The sequence below is a fragment of the Coregonus clupeaformis genome, unplaced genomic scaffold (assembly GCF_020615455.1).
Source record: "Coregonus clupeaformis isolate EN_2021a unplaced genomic scaffold, ASM2061545v1 scaf0966, whole genome shotgun sequence".
Taxonomy (NCBI): domain Eukaryota; kingdom Metazoa; phylum Chordata; class Actinopteri; order Salmoniformes; family Salmonidae; genus Coregonus; species Coregonus clupeaformis.
In genome coordinates this window covers 107,744-130,999 of record NW_025534420.1, presented here as the reverse complement: position 1 = coordinate 130,999, position 23,256 = coordinate 107,744, and the positions used below count along the sequence as shown (strand labels likewise).

Below are 23,256 nucleotides of genomic sequence, written 5' to 3'. Positions count from 1 at the left end.
ATTAACATCAACATGCCAGAGGATATACCCATTGGCTATGGATATGGAGAACATCAACACACTAACATCAACATGCCAGAGGATATAGCCATTGGCTATGGATATGGAGAACATCAACACATTAACATCAACATGCCAGAGGATATACCCATTGGCTATGGATATGGAGAACATCAACACATTAACATCAACATGCCAGAGGATATACCCATTGGCTATGGATATGGAGAACATCAACACATTAACATCAACAGGCCAGAGGATATGGAGAACATCAACACATTAACATCAACAGGCCAGAGGATATGGAGAACATCAACACATTAACATCAACAGGCCAGAGGATATGGAGAACATCAACACATTAACATCAACAGGCCAGAGGATATGGAGAACATCAACACATTAACATCAACAGGCCAGAGGATATGGAGAACATCAACACATTAACATCAACAGGCCAGAGGATATGGAGAACATCAACACATTAACATCAACAGGCCAGAGGATATGGAGAACATCAACACATTAACATCAACAGGCCAGAGGATATATCCATTGGACTTGGGGCTCTGCTGGGAGTTTACCTCATGTTTAGATTTGTTTATTCTGCTTTGCCACTAAAATCATAATAAACACTGACAACTAAAATATTGTTATTGTTGTTATTGTTATGGATATTATTATCATTAATAATAATAATAACAGAGGGGGTAGTTCAAAAATGAACCCCAAAAGGTTCTTCGAGGATCCATTAAAAGTGTCTGTGTTTCTATATCCTCTCATGTCTCAGGACGGCAGTCAGCGTTCAGGTTTTTAATTTTACGCGCAGCGTTTAGCGTGATGGAAGGAGTGCGGCGGGTGAAGGAGGAGAAACAGCCATCTTTACATGATGAGCTAGCTATTGCCTCTTATAAACCAGGAAGTTTGGCTCCTGAATGCTGATTGGCTGAAAGACTGTACCACGGTATGATGCAAAATGACTTGTTCACTGCTCTAATTACGTTGGTAACCTGGGGGGTTTGTGTCGTGCATAAGAACAGCCCTTAGCGTGGTATATTGGCCATATACCACACCCCCTCGGGCCTTACTACTTAATTATACCATGGCATTGTTGAATACTCGATTCTGATTGGCTTGAAGGGCATTCTATAGCATGCATTATATCCCTATACTGCACAGTATAATTCAATGGCTATGAAGTTCATATTTACATGTTTTACATTGTTTAATTAGATTTTCATAATACCAAGCTAGGACTGATGGTTTGGTTAGCTAAACTAGCAAGTCTGTTTGTTTGGTTACCAAGGCAACTACTGTAGCTATCTTGTCAACTTGCTAGCTACTTTAATGGATGTGAACACATTTCTACCTCTCTCTCTCTCTCTCTCTCTCTCTCTCGCCTCTCTCTCTCTCTCTCTCTCTCTCTCTCTCTCTCTCTCTCTCTCTCTCTCTCTCTCTCTCTCTCTCTCTCTCTCTCTCTCTCTCTCTCTCTCTCTCTCTCTCTCTCTCTCTCTCTCTCTCTCTCTCAGTGCATGCTGGGAGTGGTTGTAGTTTAGAGGTCGTGTGGAGGTCACTGTCCTTACTTACTTTCTTGCTTCTTTCCTTGGTCTTTTTTTCCAATCTTTATTTTCTATGGTGGAGGGTTAACGCACTGTTAGTTTAGTGGTACCCACTGTTTTCTATTCAAAGTTAGGGAGGAAGAGGACAGAGGTTTAGTTTCCTGGGGTTTGAACGGTGTGGTGTGAGCGATGGCTTCGCAGTTGTACACTGAGGATGTTTTTGCAGAATTATGCATGCAGAATCTCAATTTGGTGTTTGTCCCAAAATGTGAATTCTTGGTTGCTGAGCGGACCCCAGACCTCACAACCATAAAGGGCAATGGGGTCTATAACTGATTCAAGTATTTTTAGCCAGATCCTAATTGGTATGTCACATTTTATGTTCCTTTTGATGGCATAGAAGGCCCTTCTTGCCTTGTCTCTCAGATCGTTCACAGCTTTGTGGAAGTTATGTCACGGATTCAGCCGAGGCTGCTCCTCCTCCTTGCTCGGGCAGGCTTCGGCGTTCGTCGTCCCCGGAGTACTAGCTGCCGCCGATCGATGTTTCGGTGTTTGTCTTGTTTGGTCTTTATTGTTTACACCTGTTTCCCATTATGTTGGATTGTATTCCCTTTATTAACCCCTGTCTCTCATTGGTTATTTTGTGTGTGATTGTTCTTTGTCATTTCGGCAGTTGCTTTGTATTACGGGCATTTGTGTTTTCCTCCCTGTTTGGAGGTTTGTTGTTTTGAACGTTTCTTACTGTGTTCAGTAAAGTACGTTGCCAGCCGCTCTGTGTCCTGCGTTTGACTTCACTGACCGCATGCACGTCGCGTGACAGCTATATTACATGGATTTATTAGACTTTTTAAAATGTAGATGTTCCAAAGGTCTGCATCAGTGGCTTGTAGGCTATGCGTGGAAGCCAGGAGATGATAAATGTGTTGACATTAATGAATGGTCAATTACCGTGAGACGGGCAGTTATTTGCTTAACAATCACCGGCTGCCAAAATGTCATGACCGCCACAGCCCTAGTGATGTTACTCAACCCCCCAGCTCACTATAACCATCCGTCTCATGTCTCTGTTCTGACCACAGGCCTTGCTAGCTGTGATGTCACTCTAGCCCCCCAGCTCTCCAGCCAGGATGCATCCCAAATGGCACCCTATTCCCTTTGTAGTGCACTACTGTTGACCAGGTCCCATAGGGAATAGGGTGCCATTTTGGAGGCAACTCTTGTTATCCTTGGAGCTCGGCCAGGGAACTGAGGTTTTACCCACAGCAAGCCCAACACAACACACACGCATGCACGTGCGCGCGCACACACGCACACACGCACACACACACACACACACACACACACACACACACACACACACACACACACACACACTCTCTCTACATATTACTCAGTCAGAGAGAGAGAGAACATACTAATGATTGATTTAACTTTAGTATATGGTATTAGAACATCAAACAATGTACAAGGTTTTGAAGTTTGTGTGTGTGTGTGTGCGTGTGTCTGCATGCGTGCGTGTGTTTGTAAAGGCAGCAAGCGACCATAGGGTCTGATGGACAGGTATCACCTGTCCATCAGACCCTAAGGGACCTGTCCACCAGACCCTATGGGACCTGTCCACTAGACCCTAAGGGACCTGTCCACCAGACCCTAAGGGACCTGTCCACCAGACCCTATGGGACCTGTCCACCAGACCCTATGGGACCTGTCCACCAGACCCTATGGGACCTGTCCACCAGACCCTAAGGGACCTGTCCACCAGACCCTATGGGACCTGTCCACCAGACCTTAAGGGACCTGTCCACCAGACCCTAAGGGACCTGTCCATCAGACCCTATGGGACCTGTCCACCAGACCCTATGGGACCTGTCCACCAGACCCTAAGGGACCTGTCCACCAGACCCTATGGGACCTGTCCACCAGACCCTAAGGGACCTGTCCACCAGACCCTATGGGACCTGTCCACCAGACCCTAAGGGACCTGTCCATCAGACCCTATGGGACCTGTCCACCAGACCCTAAGGGACCTGTCCATCAGACCCTAAGGGACCTGTCCATCAGACCCTATGGGACCTGTCCATCAGACCCTATGGGACCTGTCCATCAGACCCTAAGGGACCTGTCCACCAGACCCTATGGGACCTGTCCAACAGACCCTATGGGACCTGTCCATCAGACCCTATGGGACCTGTCCATCAGACCCTAAGGGACCTGTCCACCAGACCCTATGGGACCTGTCCACCAGACCCTATGGGACCTGTCCACCAGACCCTATGGGACCTGTCCACCAGACCTTAAGGGACCTGTCCATCAGACCCTATGGGACCTGTCCACCAGACCCTATGGGACCTGTCCACCAGACCCTCTCATTCCCTCTTTGCCTGGGCATAGTAAACAGTAAAACAACTGGAATCTCTGTCTGTCTCTGTCTGTCTGTCTCTGTCTGTCTGTCTATTTTGGTCTGTCAGTCTCTGTCTGTCTGTCGGTCGGTCTGTCTCTGTATCTGTCTCTGTCTCTCTCTCTGTCTCTCTCTCTGTCTCTCTCGCTCTCTCTCTCTCTCAATTCAATTCAATTTCAATTTAATTCAATTCAATTTCAATTCAATTTAAGGGCTTTATTGGCATGGGAAACGTGTGTTAACATTGCCAAAGCAAGTGAAGTAGATAGTAAACAAAAGTGAAATAAACAATAAATATTAACAGTAAACATTACACTCAGAAGTTTCAAAAGAATAAAGACATTTCAAATGTCATATTATGTATATATACAGTGTTGTAACAATGTGCAAATAGTTAAAGTACAAATGGGAAAATAAATAAACATAAATATGGGTTGTATTTACAATGGTGTTTGTTCTTCACTGGTTGCCCTTTTCTTGTGGCAACAGGTCACAAATCTTGCAGCTGTGATGGCACACTGTGGTTTTTCACCCAGTAGATAAGGGTGAAGCAGAAGGGTGCACCTCTTCTGGGTTCATACAGTGAGCAACGTAAAGCGACATAAATCTCTACTCAGATGTCTTGCCATCTCTACTGTACTCTCTCTCTCTCTCTCTCTCTCTCTCTCGCTCTCTCTCTCTCTCTGTCTCTCTCTCTCTCTCTTGTCTCTGTCTCTGTCTTTGTCTCTGTGTCTGTGCCTGTGTCTGTCTCTGTCTCTCAGAACTCTGAATTCCGGAATCTGAGGAAAGCATCTTATCAGCCTGCAGTGGTTGCTGTGTGCTGTGCATTGAGCTCATTTTTCATTCTCCTGCTGTTTAGTGCAATTCTGCTTGCTGCAGTGGAGCTGAAAATTGCTGACAGGGCGGTCATGTGAATTTAATATCCAGGGTTGAGCTGGTTCCCATTGGGAGGCTTTGAAACAGCGTTAGGGAATAGGGTACCATTTGGGACACAGGCTTGCACCTACTCTCTGTGTGTAAGTCAAAAAAGTACCCATCAACCCCCAGTCCTCTGTAGCTCAGCTGGTAGAGCACGGCGCTTGTAACGCCAAGGTAGTGGGTTCGATCCCCGGGACCACCCATACACAAAAATGTATGCACGCATGACTGTAAGTCGCTTTGGATAAAAGCGTCTGCTAAATGGCATGTTATTATTATCTAATAAATCAAGAGAAAGAAGTGTAAACAGAGACGCTCCTGTGGGGGGTTATGGAATTAGGAAATGACCTCCTGGAGTCTTCATTCAGCCTGAGACGCTCCAGTCAGCACAGGACTCAGCACAAATATCCCTGAGAGAGAGACTGCGTCTCAAATGCCACCCTATTCCCTATATAGTGCACTACTTTTGACAAGAGCCTATAGTGCACTATATAGGGAATAGGGTGGCATTTGAGACACATACAAATGTACGTGATGAGGGCTCCCTTCCTCCGCCCATCCATCCATCCCTCCCTTCCTCCACCAAGGACTCATTCATTAGCCAATGGCCAGCCCGGCTCCATTTCTCTACCGCAAGGGGTTATTAAGGGTGAATTTAATATCCAGTGAAAGTCGTTCATCATCCCCGTGTCAATGATTTACTCACAGACCAGAATGCACCTCTTCTGGGTTCATACAGTGAGCAACGTAAAGCGACATAAATCTCTACTCAGATGTCTTGCCATCTCTACTGTACTCTCTCTCTCTCTCTCTCTCTCTCTCTCTCTCTCTCTCTCTCTCTCCCTCTCTCTCTCTCTCTCTCTCTCTCTCTCTCTCTCTCTCTCTCTCTCTCTCTCTCTCTCTCTCTCTCTCTCTCTCTCTCTCTCTCTCTCTCTCTCTCCCCCTCCCTCCCTCCCTCACTCCCTCCGTGTGTTGTTAAATAGTGTTGTTTAGCTATGAGGCTTTCATTGGGATATGAGTCATTGAGAATTGTAGCTGGTGTACTGAAATACTGTAGCCGCTTCCCCTGTGAACTACTGTCATTTAGATATGAGGGAAGCAACACAAGCAAGTCATTGGGGCCTGTACAGTAACTTGTCCTCTCAAATCAATATAGTGTAAGTAAGTAAGCCTTGTCCGAGCCAGAACATGTCCCAAATGGCATCATTGGCCCTGGTCAAAGGTAGTGTATTACATAGGGAATAGGATGCTTTATGGGACAATGAAGTCTCTTTGGAGACACACACATACAAACACACATACATACATATATACATACATACACACAAACACACACACACACACACACACACACATACACACACATACACACACAGCAGTCACATGGAGTTCAGTCTCCATGTAAAGCCTCTTTAAGGAATACCTAGGATAGGATAAAGTAATCCCCACCCCCCCACCCCCCAAAAAATAACAAAAATAACAAAAAGTGTAAAAAAATATTTAAAAAAAATAGTATTTATATATATAAAAAATAAAAAAAACATTGTAAAGTGGTTATCCCACTGGCTATAAGGTGAATGTACCAATTTGTAAGTCGCTCCGGATAAGAGCGTCTGCTAAATGACGTAAATGTAAATGTAAATGTAAAGGTTCAGAATTGATCAAAGGAGCGTGGTAAAACTGCGAGGGAGCCTCCACCATCGCTGGGAAAGGAAACTGTGATGTCACGGCCCCTCATATCTTACAAGCTCATATACATCAATGGCTTGGGTGGCTGGAATCGGACAATTGTTTGGGCCTTCCTCTGACACCGCCTGGTATAGATGCCATGAATGTCATTTAGCTTGGCCCCAGTGATGTACTTGGCCGTACGCACTACCCTTTGTAGCGCCTTGTGGTCGGATTCCAAGCATTTGCTATAGCAAGCGGTGATGTAGCCAGTCAAGATGCTCTCGATGGTGCAGCTGTATAACTTTTTGAGGATCCCAGGGCCCATGCCAAATCTTTTCAGCCTCCTGAGGGGGACAAGGTGCTGTCATGCGTTCTTCCCAACTGTGTTGGTGTGTGTTTGTGTGGACCATGTTAATTCCTTAGTGATGTGGACACCGAGGAACTTGAAGCTCTTGACCTGCTCCACTACGGCCCCGTCGATGTGGATGGGGGTGTTCTCGTGCCTCCATTTCCTGTAGTCCACGATCGGCTCCTTTGTCTTGCTGGCGTTGAGGGAGAGGTTGTTGTCCTGGAACCACACTGCCAGGTATCCGACCTCCTCCCAATAGACTGCCTCATTGTCGTCGGTGATCAGTCCTACCACCGTCGTGTCTTCAGCAAACTTGATGATGGTCTTGGAGTCGTGCGCGGTCACGCAGTCATGGGCTGTAGTCAATGAACAGCATTCTTACACAGGTATTCCTTTTGTCCAGGTGGGTGAGGGCAGTGTGGAGTGCAATAGAGATTGCGTCATCTGTGGATCTGTTGAGGCGGTATGCGAATTGGAGTGGGTCCAGGATGTCTGGGATGATGGTGTTGATGTGAGCCGTGACCAGCCTATCAAAGCATTTCATGGCTACAGATGTGAGTGCTACTGGGTGATAGTCATTTAGGAAGATTACCTTGGCGTTCTTGGGCACAGGGACTATGGAGGTCTGCTTGAAACATGAAGGTATTACAGACTGGGTCAGGGATAGGTTGAAAATGTCAGTGAAGACACCCGCTAGCTGATCAGCACATGCTCAGTGTACCATGTGAATGTTAACATGTTTAAAGGTCTTAATCACATCAGCTACGGAGAGCGAGAACACACAGTTGTCCGGAACAGCTGAAGCTCTCTCATGCATGGTACAGTGTTGCTTGCCTCGAAGAGAGCATAGAAGTCATTTAGCTCGTTTGGTAGGCTCGCGTCGCTGGGAAGCTCGCGGCTGGGTTTCCCTTTGTAATCCGTGATAGTTTGCCAGCCCTACCACATCCGTCGAGAGTCAGATCCGGCGTAGTAGGATTCGATCTTAATCCTGTATTGACGCTTTACCTGTTTGATGGCTCGTCGAAGGTGGTAGCAGGATTTCTTATAAGCATTCGGACCAGTGTCCAACTCCTTGAAAGCGGCAGCGCTAGCCTTTAGCTCAGTGCGGATGTTGCCTGTAATCAATGGCTTTTGGTTGGGGAATAAGGGCAGTATTTATAGAATGCATTTATCTCCCTCCATGGGGGCAGTATTTATAGAATGCATGTATCTCCCTCCATGGGGGCAGTATTTATAGAATGCATTTATCTCCCTCCATGGGGGCAGTATTTATAGAGTGTATTTATCTCCCTCCATGGGGGGCAATATTTATAGAATGTATTTATCTCCCTCCATGGGGGGCAATATTTATAGAGTGTATTTATCTCCCTCCATGGGGGGCAATATTTATAGAATGCATTTATCTCCCTCCATGGGGGGCAGTATTTATAGAGTGTATTTATCTCCCTCCATGGGGGGCAATATTTATAGAATGTATTTATCTCCCTCCATGGGGGGCAATATTTATAGAGTGTATTTATCTCCCTCCATGGGGGGCAATATTTATAGAGTGTATTTATCTCCCTCCATGGGGGGCAATATTTATAGAATGCATTTATCACCCTCCATGGGGGGCAATATTTATAGAATGTATTTATCTCCCTCCATGGGGGGCAATATTTATAGAGTGTATTTATCACCCTCCATGGGGGGCAATATTTATAGAGTGTATTTATCACCCTCCATGGGGGGCAATATTTATAGAGTGTCTGCCAGCTGGTCTGTCTGTCTGTCTGTCTGTGGATAACCTGTGGGTAATATGGCCTTGGCACCCTGGGGACTTGTTGGAACAGATGGAGGTAAACAACAGCATTCAGACAATGGATTGTGTCCCAAATGGCATTCCATTGTTTATTGGGCACTGGTCAAAGTAGTGCACTACATAGGGTATAGGGTGCCATTTGGCACGTGCCCAGGGGGCAGAGAGTTGGCCATTTGCACTGAAGGTGACTCCTCCAAAGCAGTAGCGAACAGCACAACGTCCCAAATAGCACCCTATTCCCTACATAGTGCACTACTTTTGACCAGGGTGGTCAAATGTAGTGCACTATGTAGGGAATAAGGTGCCATTTGGGACACTGCCCAGTTCTGTATGATGATAAAAGTCTATTGGGAAGATAGACAGATAGGATTGTGAATGGGTTTTGCCGCGTAGGGGCTATAGAGTAGTGATGAATAGCAGGCCTGTATTAAGGTCTATAGAGTAGTGATGAATAGCAGGCCTGTATTAAGGTCTATAGAGTAGTGATGAATAGCAGGCCTGTAATAAGGTCTATAGAGTAGTGATGAATAGCAGGCCTACATTAAGGTCTATAGAGTAGTGATGAATAGCAGGCCTGTATTAAGGTCTATAGAGTAGTGATGAATAGCAGGCCTGTAATAAGGTCTATAGAGTAGTGATGAATAGCAGGCCTACATTAAGGGCTATAGAGTAGTGATGAATAGCAGGCCTACATTAAGGTCTATAGAGTAGAGATGAATAGCAGGCCTGTATTAAGGTCTATAGAGTAGTGATGAATAGCAGGCCTGTATTAAGGTATATAGAGTAGTGATGAATAGCAGGCCTGTAATAAGGTCTATAGAGTAGTGATGAATAGCAGGCCTGTATTAAGGTCTATAGAGTAGTGATGAATAGCAGGCCTGTAATAAGGTCTATAGAGTAGCGATGAATAGCAGGCCTGTATTAAGGTCTGTAGAGTAGTGATGAATAGCAGGCCTGTATTAAGGTCTATAGAGTAGTGATGAATAGCAGGCCTGTATTAAGGTCTATAGAGTAGTGATGAATAGCAGGCCTGTATTAAGGTCTATAGAGTAGAGATGAATAGCAGGCCTGTATTAAGGTCTATAGAGTAGTGATGAATAGCAGGCCTGTATTAAGGTATATAGAGTAGTGATGAATAGCAGGCCTGTATTAAGGTATACAGAGTAGTGATGAATAGCAGGCCTGTATTAAGGTCTATAGAGTAGTGATGAATAGCAGGCCTGTATTAAGGTATATAGAGTAGTGATGAATAGCAGGCCTGTATTAAGGTCTATAGAGTAGTGATGAATAGCAGGCCTGTATTAAGGTCTATAGAGTAGTGATGAATAGCAGGCCTGTAATAAGGTCTATAGAGTAGAGATGAATAGCAGGCCTGTATTAAGGTCTATAGAGTAGAGATGAATAGCAGGCCTTTATTAAGGTCTGTAGAGTAGTGATGAATAGCAGGCCTGTATTAAGGTCTATAGAGTAGAGATGAATAGCAGGCCTGTATTAAGGTCTATAGAGTAGAGATGAATAGCAGGCCTGTATTAAGGTCTATAGAGTAGTGATGAATAGCAGGCCTGTATTAAGGTCTATAAAGTAGAGATGAATAGCAGGCCTGAACCATAACTGTTTTTATAGTGCTCTGATTAATTCATGTTATTAATAATACTGATTTACACCACAATTCCATCCTGAACCATAACTGTTTTAATAGTGCTCTGATTAATTCATGTTATTAATAATACTGATTTACACCACAATTCCATCCTGAACCATAACTGTTTTAATACTGCTCTGATTAATTCATGTTATTAATAATACCATCAATCCAAAACATTAGGACCTGGCATTAGTCGTTCCTGTTAACCATCAATCCTAAACACTAGGAAGCATTCCAGAATCTATAGTATAGGGATGTATTTCCCATCCAGGCAGTGTGCTTGTTTACGCTATCACAGCAGGATTGTGCTTTTATTCAGCCGTTTATAGACTAGCTATGTTTGTTATTCAAATGTGGGCTACGGCTCACAAGCATGTAGAACATGTTACCAACTGAATGTTCTCATCTGCATAATGGTAATGGCTGCAGATATTGGCCTATATCTACAGTGAGGGAAAAAAGTATTTGATCCTCTGCTGATTTTGTACGTTTGCCCACTGACAAAGAAATGATCAGTCTATAATTTTAATGGTAGGTTTATTTGAACAGTGAGAGACAGAATAACAACAAAAAAATCCAGAAAAACGCATGTCAAAAATGTTATAAATTGATTTGCATTTTAATGAGGGAAATAAGTATTTGACCCCCTCTCAATCAGAAAGATTTCTGGCTCCCAGGTGTCGTTTATACAGGTAACGAGCTGAGATTAGGAGCACACTCTTAAAGGGAGTGCTCCTAATCTCAGCTTGTTACCTGTATAAAAGACACCTGTCCACAGAAGCAATCAATCAATCAGATTCCAAACACTCCACCATGGCCAAGACCAAAGAGCTCTCCAAGGATGTCAGAGACAAGATTGTAGACCTACACAACGCTGGAATAGGCTACAAGACCATCGCCAAGCAGCTTGGTGAGAAGGTGACAACAGTTGGTGTGATTATTCGCAAATGGAAGAAACACAAAAGAACTGTCAATCTCCCTCGGCCTGGGGCTCCATGCAAGATCTCACCTCGTGGATTTGCAATGATCAAGAGAACGGTGAGGAATCAGCCCAGAACTACACGGGAGGATCTTGTCAATGATCTCAAGGCAGCTGGGACCATAGTCACCAAGAAAACAATTGATAACACACTACGCCATGAAGGACTGAAATCCTGCAGCGCCCACAAGGTCCCCCTGCTCAAGAAAGCACATATACAGGCCCGTCTGAAGTTTGCCAATGAACATCTGAATGATTGAGAGGAGAACTGGGTGAAAGTGTTGTGGTCAGATGAGACCAAAATCGAGCTCTTTGGCATTAACTCAACTCGCCGTGTTTGGAGGAGGAGGAATGCTGCCTATGACCCCAAGAACACCATCCCCACTGTCAAACATGGAGGTGGAAACATTATGCTTTGGGGGTGTTTTTCTGCTAAGGGGACAGGACAACTTCACCGCATGAAAGGGACAATGGACAGGGCCCTGTACCGTCAAATCTTGGGTGAGAACCTCCTTCCCTCAGCCAGGGCATTGAAAATGGGTCATGGATGGGTATTCCAGCATGACAATGACCCAAAACACACGGCCAAGGCAACAAAGGAGTGGCTCAAGAAGAGGCACATTAAGGTCCTGGAGTGGCCTAGCCAGTCTCCAGACCTTAATCCCATAAAAAATCTGTGGAGGGAGTTGAAGCTTCGAGTTGCCAAACGTCAGCCTCGAAACCTTAATGACTTGGAGAAGATCTGCAAAGAGGAGTGGGGCAAAATCCCTCCTGAGATGTGTGCAAACCTGGTGGCCAACTACAAGAAACGTCTGACCTCTGTGATTTGCCAACAAGGGTTTTGCCACCAAGTACTACAGTGGGGGAAAAAAGTATTTAGTCAGCCACCAATTGTGCAAGTTCTCCCACTTAAAAAGATGAGAGAGGCCTGTAATTTTCATCATAGGTACACGTCAACTATGACAGACAAATTGAGAAAAAAAATCCAGAAAATCACATTGTAGGATTTTTTATGAATTTATTTGCAAATTATGGTGGAAAATAAGTATTTGGTCACCTACAAATAAGCAAGATTTCTGCCTGTAACTTCTTCTTTAAGAGGCTCCTCTGTCTTCCACTCATTACCTGTATTAATGGCACCTGTTTGAACTTGTTATCAGTATAAAAGACACCTGTCCACAACCTCAAACAGTCACACTCTAAACTTCACTATGGCCAAGACCAAAGAGCTGTCAAAGGACACCAGAAACAAAATTGTAGACCTGCACCAGGCTGGGAAGACTGAATCTGCAATAAGTAAGCAGCTTGGTTTGAAGAAATCAACTGTGGGAGCAATTATTAGGAAATGGAAGACATACAAGACCACTGATAATCTCCCTCGATCTGGGGCTCCACGCAAGATCTCACCCTGTGGGGTCAAAATGATCACAAGAACGGTGAGCAAAAATCCCAGAACCACACGGGGGGACCTAGTGAATGACCTGCAGAGAGCTGGGACCAAAGTAACAAAGCCTACCATCAGTAACACACTACGCCGCCAGGGACTCAAATCCTGCAGTGCCAGACGTGTCCCCCTGCTTAAGCCAGTACATGTCCAGGCCCGTCTGAAGTTTGCTAGAGTGCATTTGGATGATCCAGAAGAGGATTGGGAGAATGTCATATGGTCAGATGAAACCAAAATATAACTTTTGGTAAAAACTCAACTCGTCGTGTTTGGAGGACAAAGAATGCTGAGTTGCATCCAAAGAACACCATACCTACTGTGAAGCATGGGGGTGGAAACATCATGCTTTGGGGCTGTTTTTCTGCAAAGGGACCAGGACGACTGATCCGTGTTAAGGAAAGAATGAATGGGGCCATGTATCGTGAGATTTTGAGTGAAAACCTCCTTCCATCAGCAAGGGCATTGAAGATGAAACGTGGCTGGGTTTTTCAGCATGACAATGATCTCAAACACACCGCCCGGGCAACGAAGGAGTGGCTTCGTAAGAAGCATTTCAAGGTCCTGGAGTGGCGTAGCCAGTCTCCAGATCTCAACCCCATAGAAAATCTTTGGAGGGAGTTGAAAGTCCGTGTTGCCCAGCGACAGCCCCAAAACATCACTGCTCTAGAGGAGATCTGCATGGAGGAATGGGCCAAAATACCAGCAACAGTGTGTGAAAACCTTGTGAAGACTTACAGAAAACGTTTGACCTGTGTCATTGCCAACAAAGGGTATATAACAAAGTATTGAGAAACTTTTGTTATTGACCAAATACTTATTTTCCACCATAATTTGCTAATAAATTCATAAAAAATCCTACAATGTGATTTTCTGGAGAAAAAAAATCTCATTTTGTTTGTCATAGTTGACGTATACCTATGATGAAAGTTACAGGCCTCTCTCATCTTTTTAAGTGGGAGAACTTGCACAATTGGTGGCTGACTAAATACTTTTTTTCCCCACTGTATGCGCTGGCTTGAGCAGGGGGACCTTGCGTGCGCTGCAGGATTTTAATCCATGACGGCGTAGTGTCTTACTAATGCTGTTCTTTGAGACTGTGGTCCCAGCTCTCTTCAGGTCATTGACCAGGTCCTGCCGTGTAGTTCTGGGCTGATCCCTCACCTTCCTCATGATCATTGATGCCCCACGAGGTAATCCTTCTACCCCCAAAAAAAAAAAAAAAAAATTTAAAGTGGTTATCCCACTGGCTATAGGGTGAATGCATCAATTTGTGAGTCGCTCTGGACTAGAGCGTCTGCTAAATGACGTAAATGTGCCCTTGAGCAAGGCACTTAACCCTAATTGCTCCTGTAAGTCGCTCTGGATAAGAGCGTCTGCTAAATGACTAAAATGTAAATGTAATGTAAATGAGGTGAGATCTTGCATGAAGCCCCAGACCGAGGGTGATTGACCGTCATCTTGAACTTCTTCCATTTTCTAATAATTGCGCCAACAGTTGTTGCCTTCTCACCAAGCTGCTTGCCTATTGTCCTGTAGCCCATCCCAGCCTTGTGCAGGTCTACAATTTTATCCCTGATGTCCTTACACAGCTCTCTGGTCTTGGCCATTGTGGAGAGGTTGGAGTCTGTTTGATTGAGTGTGTGGACAGGTGTCTTTTATACAGGTAACGAGTTCAAACAGGTGCAGTTAATACAGGTAATGAGTGGAGAACAGGAGGGTCTGTGAGAGTCTGTGAAAACTAACAGGTCTGTGAGAGCCGGAATTCTTACTGGTTGGTAGGTGATCAAATACTTATGTCATGCAATAAAATGCAAATTAATTACTTAAAAATCATACAATGTGATTTTCTGGATTTTTGTTTTAGATTCCGTCTCTCACAGTTGAAGTGTACCTATGATAAAAACGACAGACCTCTACATGCTTTGTAAGTAGGAAAACCTGCAAAATCGGCAGTGTATCAAATACTTGTTCTCCCCACTGTATAACCTCTGTATGTAAACTTCCGACTTCAACTGTATACCCCCCCCCCCTCCACCCTCCCCCCCCCCTCTCTCTCTCTGGATTCAATTCAAAGGGCTTTATTGGCATGGGAAACCTATGTTAACATTGCCAAAGCAAGTGAAATAGATAATAAACAAAAGTGAATAAACAGTGAACATTACACTCACAAAAGTTCCAAAAGAATAAAGACATTTCAAATGTCATATTATGTCTATATACAGTGTTGTAACGATGTGCAAATAGTTAAAGTACAAAAGGGAAAATAAATCAACAATAGACATGGGAGTTTATCAAAATTGAATTTGTTTTCGAATTATTTGTGGGTCTGTGTAATCTTAGGGAAAAATGTGTCTCTAAGGTTGTACATAAGGTTTCCGGTTGGTCCCAGGGTCATCCCCGAGGACGTTTTAAGGACCTTCTTGGGATATTGTATCATGGGCCCCTGGACTTTTTTGCCTAGTTCCCAGTTTGTCCCGGGGATGTCACCTGATGGTCTCAAATAAACGTTCTCCCAAAACAAAAAAACATTCTTCCTAGGGAACGCGGACCATAGTTTCATTACACATCACCCCTTGTTATGGTTGTCAAGCCAATCAAGGCCCTGATTGGTGAACAACTGATCCATTCACAACTTTTTGTATTTTGGCAATGCTAGGGACACACACAAAGAACCAAAGAACATTCCCTTGGGACCATCACGCGACGTCCTGAGGACTAGTAAAATGAATGTCCGGAGAACGCCCTAAAAAGGTCCTGACATGGTCCTCAGTGACGTCCTGCTAACTTACAGGGAACTAGACAAAGGTCCCTTAGAGAACGTTCCCTTGAGACCATCACGCAACATTCTTAGAACGTTCTCAGAACGTCAGAGGGATAACCTCAGGCCGAAACTCTTAAGGGACTTAAAGGGAATTTCGCCGAATGTCCTCAGGACGTCCACTGTTTGCTGGGTTAGTATCCTATTTGCTAGATGTTAATGAACTATGAGTGACATTATTATGGTACACTCTTAGAAAAAAGGGTTCTAAAAAGGTTATTTGGCTGTCCCCATAGGATAACCCTTTTTTGTTTCAGGTAGAACCCTTTTTTGTTTCAGGTAGAATCCTTTTAGGTTCCATGTAGAACCCTCTGTGGAAAGGGTTCAAGATGTAACCCATAAGGGTTCTACCTGGAACCATAAAGGGTTCTTCAAAGGGTTCTCCTATGGGGACAGCCGAAGAACCCTTTTAGGTTCTAGATAATACCTTCTTTTTTTTAAGACTGTAGACTATTAGGCTATGTCACTATAACATAATATATTCTCTAAGTGTTATAACTAGCCTTGATAATGTGTTCTTTGAATGTTATGACTGACCTTGATAATGTGTTCTCTAAATGTTTTGACTGACCTTGATAATGTATTCTCTAAATGTTATGACTGACCTTGATAATGTGTTCTCTAAATGTTATGACTGCCCTTGATAATGTGTTCTCTAAATGTTATGACTGCCCTTGATAATGTGTTCTCTAAATGTTATGACTGACCTTGATGCTGGTTGTATGAATGAATCCATTGTTCCATCAAATGTTCTGTCCAAAGCATTAACCCCTGTCGTGACTGGGTTCTATGCTGATCCCCTGTCGTGACTGGGTTCTGTGCTGATCCCCTGTCCTGACTGGGTTCTATGCTGATCCCCTGTCGTGACTGGGTTCTATGCTGATCCCCTGTCCTGACTGGGTTCTGTGCTGATCCCCTGTCCTGACTGGGTTCTATGCTGATCCCCTGTCCTGACTGGGTTCTATGCTGATCCCCTGTCCTGACTGGGTTCTATGCTGATCCCCTGTCGTGACTGGGTTCTATGCTGATCCCCTGTCCTGACTGGGTTCTATGCTGATCCCCTGTCGTGACTGGGTTCTATGCTGATCCCCTGTCGTGACTGGGTTCTATGCTGATCCCCTGTCCTGACTGGGTTCTATGCTGATCCCCTGTCCTGACTGGGTTCTATGCTGATCCCCTGTCGTGACTGGGTTCTATGCTGATCCCCTGTCCTGACTGGGTTCTATGCTGATCCCCTGTCGTGACTGGGTTCTATGCTGATCCCCTGTCGTGACTGGGTTCTATGCTGATCCCCTGTCGTGACTGGGTTCTATGCTGATCCCCTGTCCTGACTGGGTTCTATGCTGATCCCCTGTCCTGACTGGGTTCTATGCTGATCCCCTGTCCTGACTGGGTTCTGTGCTGATCCCCTGTCCTGACTGGGTTCTATGCTGATCCCCTGTCGTGACTGGGTTCTATGCTGATCCCCTGTCCTGACTGGGTTCTGTGCTGATCCCCTGTCCTGACTGGGTTCTGTGCTGATCCCCTGTCGTGACTGGGTTCTATGCTGATCCCCTGTCCTGACTGGGTTCTATGCTGATCCCCTGTCCTGACTGGGTTCTATGCTGATCCCCTGTCCTGACTGGGTTCTATGCTGATCCCCTGTCGTGACTGGGTTCTATGCTGATCCCCTGTCCTGACTGGGTTCTATGCTGATCCCCTGTCCTGACTGGGTTCTATGCTGATCCCCTGTCCTGACTGGGTTCTATGCTGATCCCCTGTCCTGACTGGGTTCTATGCTGATCCCCTGTCCTGACTGGGTTCTATGCTGATCCCCTGTCCTGACTGGGTTCTATGCTGATCCCCTGTCCTGACTGGGTTCTATGCTGATCCCCTGTCCTGACTGGGTTCTATGCTGATCCCCTGTCCTGACTGGGTTCTGTGCTGATCCCCTGTCCTCTGATCTCGGTCCCCAGCTGTACCATGAATGTATAAGAGGATCACATGGTCTGTGTCCCAAATGGCATCCTATTCCATATATAGCACACTACTTTGGACCAGGTGCCATTTGGGACACAGTGGTTATAATGTAATGTCCTCTTATGACCTCTGACCTCTGTCCCCCAGCTGTACCCTGAGTGTGACCCTGGAGCAGGCCACCCTATTGGCTCATAGCCACGGCCTGCCCCCACGATGCATCATGCTGACGTCATGAGGATGCTGAGCTAGTCCTCCTGTAGCTCAGTTGGTAGAGCATGGCACTTGCAACGCCAGGGTTGTGGGTTCGATTCCCACGGGGGGGCCAGTATGATGTGCAACTCAATATTAGGAAGGTGTTCTTAATGTTTTGTACACTCAGTGTAATACAGTGCATTCGGAAAGTATTCAGACACTTTGACTTTTTCCACATTCTGTTATGTTACAGCCTTATTCAAAAATGGATTCAATTGTTTTTTCCCCTGATCAATCTATGCACAATACACCATAATGACAAAGCAAAAACTGGGTTTTCGTAATTTTTGCAAATGTATTAAAAATAAAAAACGGAAATAATACATTTACATAAGTATTCAGACCCTTTACTCAGTACTTTGTTAAAACACCTTTGGCAGCGATTACAGCCTTGAGTCTTCTTGGGTATGACGCTACAAGCTTGGCACACCTGTATTTGGGGAGTTTCTCCCATTCCTCTCTGCAGATCCTCTCAAACTCTGTCAGGTTGGATGGGGAGCGTCGCTGCACAGCTATTTTCAGGTCTCTCCAGAGATGTTCGATCGTGTTCAAGTCCAGGCTCTGGCTGTGCCCCTCAAGGACATTCAGAGACTTGTCCCGAAACCACTCCTGCATTGTCTTGGCTGTGTGCTTAGGGTCGTAGTCCTATTGGAAGGTGAACCTTCACTCCAGTCTGAGGTCCTGAGCGCTCTGGAGCAGGTTTTCATCAAGGATCTCTCTGTACTTTGCTCCGTTCATCTTTCCCTGAATCCTGATTAGTCTCCCAGTCTCTGGTGCTGAAAAACATCACCACAGCATGATGCTGCCACCACCATGCTTCACCGTAGGGATGGTGCCAGGTTTCCTCCAGACGTGATGCTTGGCAATCAGTCCAAAGAGTTCAATCTTGGATTCATCAGAACAGAAAATCTTGTTTCTCATGGTCTCCAAGCGGGCTGTCATGTGCCTTTTACTGAGGAGTGGCTTCCGTCTGGCCACTCTACCATAAAGGCCTGATTGGTGGAGTGCTGCAGAGATGGTTGTCCTTCTGGAAGGTTCTCCCATCTCCACAGACAAACTCTGGAGCTCTGTCAGAGTGACCATCGGGTTCTTGGTCACCTCCCTGACCAAGGCCCTTCTCCCCCGATTGCTCAGTTTGGCCGGGAGGCCAGCTCAAGGAAGAGTCTTGGTGGTTCCAAACTTCTTCTATTTAAGAATGATGGAGGCCACTGTGTTCTTGGGGACCTTCAATGCTGCAGATTTTTTTTGGTACCCTTCGCCAGATCTGTGCCTCGACACAATCCTGTCTCGGGGGTCTGCGGACAATTCCTTTGATCTCATGGCTTGGTTTTTGCTCTGACGTGCACTGCCAACTGTGGGACCTTATGTAGAAAGGTGTGTGCCTTTCCAAATCATGTCCAATCAATTGAATTTACCACAGGTGGACTCCAATCAAGTTGTAAAAACATCTCAAGGATGATCAATGGAAACAGGATGCACCAGAGCTCAATTTCGAGTCTCATAGCAAAGGGGCTGAATATTTATGTAAATAAGGTCTTTCTGTTTTTTTTACTTTTTATACATTTGCAAAAAATTGTAAAAATCTGTTTTTGCTTTGTCATTATGGGGTATTGTGTGTAGATTGAGGAAAAAATGTAGTTTAATCCATTTTAGAATAAGGCTGTAAAGTAACAAAGTGTGTAAAAAGTCAAGGGGTCTGAATACTTTCCCAATGCACTGTATAGAGTGAGGTGTACACCGTTATTTCAAAGAGACTTGCAAATTAAAGCACAGTCTAAATGTGTACCCTTTCAAACCTATAAAACAGCTTATTGTTCATCAATGACATACAGTACCTGGCTGAAGGTTAGATGATTAAATTCACATCACTCTCCTCATCTCAAACCCCTCTGTTGTTCCTCTTGACATTGTAGTCTTTTACCTAATGCTACTTCACAACTGCTGTGTGTGTGTGTGTGTGTGTGTGTTTGTGTGTGTGTGTGTGCTAGATCTATAACTCCACCTTGCAGAATAATAGTTTTGCTTCTGGCAATGAAAATATGTTGTTAACATTCTGATTGCATTGTCCTCTCAAATAGATTTCATAATAACTTATACGGTGTATATATATATATATATATATATATATATATATAGTAGAGAAGCAGTTTTTTATTTCAGCTCTAATTGCTAAATCAAGTGTCTAAGCGTGTACCTCCAAATGTCACCCTATCCCCTATATAGTGCACTAATTTGACCAAGGCCCATAGAGCTCTTGTCAAAGCTAGTGCACTAAATAGGGAATAGTGTGAAATTTGGGATGCAGCCTAGATCACGCTCCTCGTATATGAGAGTTAATATTCAAAGGAAACGCTCAGTCTCTAATTCTATTTGTCTTGGACGAGTCATCGCCAACTGAGATTATTCCAATAACCAATGTTATTTTCATCTGCAGGCAAAGCTTGTTATGCTGTTTCTGCTTCTTTCCATTGGCCTGATTAGTCTAGAATGCTTTAGCTTTACGGAAATAACATTCTGGATGCATCCCAAATGGCACCCTATTCCCTAAATTCCCCCTATGGGCCCTGGTCAAAAGTAGTGCACTATATAGGGAAAGGGGTGCCATTTGGGATACAACCTAGGTCTTGTTGGTTTTCTTCCTGGATTTATTTAACCAAAAGAGCTATTTAATGTTCTCTGCTTTACCGCTGCGTTTGAGATGGTTCTCATTTAGACCTCTTTTAAGCTATTTCTTCTCTCTTCCTTTCTCTATTCCTCTTCCTTTCTCTATTCTCTTCTCTTCTCTTCTCTCTCTCTCTCTCTCTCTTCTCTCTCTCTCTCTCTCTCTCTTCTCTCTCCTCTCTCTCTCTCTCTCTCCTCTCTCTCTCTCGCTGCCTCTATCTCTCTCTCTCTCTCTCTCTCTCTCTTCTCTCTCTCTCTCGCTCTCTCTCCTTCTCTCTTCTCTCTCTCTCTCTCTCTCTCTCTCTCTCTCTCTCTCTCTCTCTCTCTCTCTTGCTCTCTCTCTCTCGCTCTCTCTCTCTCTCTCTTGCTGCCTCTCTCTCTCTCGCTGCCTCTCTCTCTCTCTCTCTCTCTCTTGCTCTCTCTCTTCTCTCTCTCTCTCTTCTCTCTATCTCACTCTCTCTTCTCTCTCTCTCTCACTCTCTCTCCTTCTCTCTTCTCTCTCTCTCTCTCTCTCTCTCTCTCTCTCTCTCTCTCTCTCTCTCTCTCTCTTCTCTCTCTCGCTCTCTCTCTCTCTTCTCTCTCGCTCTCTCTCTCTCTTGCTCTCTCACTCTCTCTCTCGCTGCCTCTCTCTCTCTCGCTGCCTCTCTCTCTCTCTCTCTCTCTCTCTCTCTTGCTCTCTCTCTTCTCTCTCTCTCTCTCTCTCTCTCTCTCTTCTCTCAATTCAATTCAATTTCAATTTAAGGGCTTTATTGGCATGGGAAACGTGTGTTAACATTGCCAAAGCAAGGGAAGTAGATAGTAAACAAAAGTGAAATAAACAATAAATATTAACAGTAAACATTACACTCAGAAGTTCCAAAAGAATAAAGACATTTAAAATGTCATATTATGTATATATACAGTGTTGTAATGATGTGCAAATAGTTAAAGTACAAATGGGAAAATAAATAAACATAAATATGGGTTGTATTTACAATGGTGTTTGTTCTTCACTGGTTGCCCTTTTCTTGTGGCAACAGGTCACAAATCTTGCAGCTGTGATGGCACACTGTGGTTTTTCACCCAGTAGATAAAGGAGTTTATCAAAATTGGGTTTGTTTTCGATTTCTTTGTGGATCGCTGTAATCTGAGGGAAATATGTGTCTCTAATATGGTCATACATTTGGCAGGAGGTTAGGAAGTGCAGTCTTCTCTCTCCTATCTCTTCTCTCTCTCTCTCCTCTCTCTCTCTCTCTTCTCTCTCGCTCTCTCTCTCGCTGCCTCTCTCTCTCTTGCTCTCTCTCTTCTCTCTCTCTCTCTCTTTTCTCTCTCTCTCTCTCGCTCACTCTCCTCTCTCTCTCTCTCTCTCTCTCTCTCTCTCTCTCTCTCTCTCTCTCTCTCTCTCTCTCTCTCTCTCTCCTTCTATCCATCTCTCGCTCTGATTATATTGTTGTCAGAAGTGACTCTCCTCTGCTTGCCAACAAAGAGGTTGTGTGTGTGTGTGTGTGTGTGTGTGTGTCTGCTCGTGCTTGTATGCGTGCGTGTGTGGCTAGTTCATTAAATCCACCTGTCTACCTGAGGGCTCAGGGAGGGGGCTCAATAGTGCACTATTTTTGACCAGAGCCCTGTAGGTGTGTGTGTGGGCCCTGGACAAAAGTTGTGTACTATTTAGGGCGTAGGGTGCCATTTGGGACGCACCCTTAGTTTGATGATTTAAAGCTAGGGTAGAGAGAGAGTACTCAGGCTCAGGTACCATGGTTCTTACAGAGAAGAAGAAGAAGAAGTGGGCAGCTGGCCAACAGGGACACTACACTGTTAGGAGAGAAGAAGGAGTGGGCAGCTGGCCAACAGGGACACTACACTGTTAGGAGAGAAGAAGGAGTGGGCAGCTGGCCAACAGGGACACTACACTGTTAGCTGTTTGATCTTCAGCTAGAGTAGATGGTAGATTCTGATTCACAAAGACTAGGGATGTGTCCCAAATTACACCCTATTTCCTACATAGTGCACTACATTTGAACAGTGCACTATGTAGGGCTCATAGGGCTCTGGTCAAAAAGTAGTGCACTATGTAGGTGCTATTTGGGATACGGCGTGCGTGTTTGAATGGGCCGTCTTAAAGAGCCTTTTGACATGAGTTATGTTGTGTAAAGTAATGGCACAGCGCTAAACAACATCTTGTCATGCTGTGGGATTGCGTTTTCCAAATGGAGATGAATGCTGCATGGATAAAGCCATTTAGTTCTTTATTGCAATCACTGTGCATTTTTACTTGGAACTTTGTCAGCTTTCTAAAGTTTTAGAGCTTGTATTTCTGTTGGTCGTTTGTAGAGGCAAGATGAATAAAGTTGTATTTAAGCTTCCTCTCATTTAAAAAACACAAAAATATTCCCAGGACGTTTCTAGCTCTCTAACTCCATTATGAGCTGATAGAGTTGAGGCCAAACTGAGTGAGAATGATAAGGCCTCCAGTTAATGTTAAAGAACAGAACGCAACGGTCTGGAGAAACAGCCCAAGAGTCCTGTGTGCATCTCAAATGGCAACTTAATCCCTACACAGTGCACTACTTTTGACCAGAGCCCATGAGCCCTGGTCAACAGTAGTGCACTATATAGGGAATAGGGTGCCATTTGGTACTCAACCTCAGGGTCTTTGGTTTCTCCCTCTCAGACCAGACACCACGTCATGAACATGATGAATAAGATGCAAATGAATGCTGTCCGTCTCTGCTTCCTCCGTCTAGCTGAATATTAATTCATTCACATACTGTAAGTTCCTTCCCAAATGGGACCCTATTCCCTATATAGTGCACTACTTTT

At 44.7% G+C, this 23,256-nt stretch overlaps 1 protein-coding gene across 1 annotated transcript in view; it reads left to right on the top strand.

Moving 5' to 3' along the window:
• LOC121549450 (uncharacterized protein C8orf34-like) overlaps positions 1–23,256 on the top strand; it is a gene marked incomplete at both ends in the record, with an annotated part of 136,753 nt that overhangs the window by 13,295 nt on the left and 100,202 nt on the right. The window contains 1 exon segment of the mRNA XM_045217217.1: positions 17,692–17,772. Within this exon segment, the coding sequence (XP_045073152.1) occupies positions 17,692–17,772 (81 nt within the window).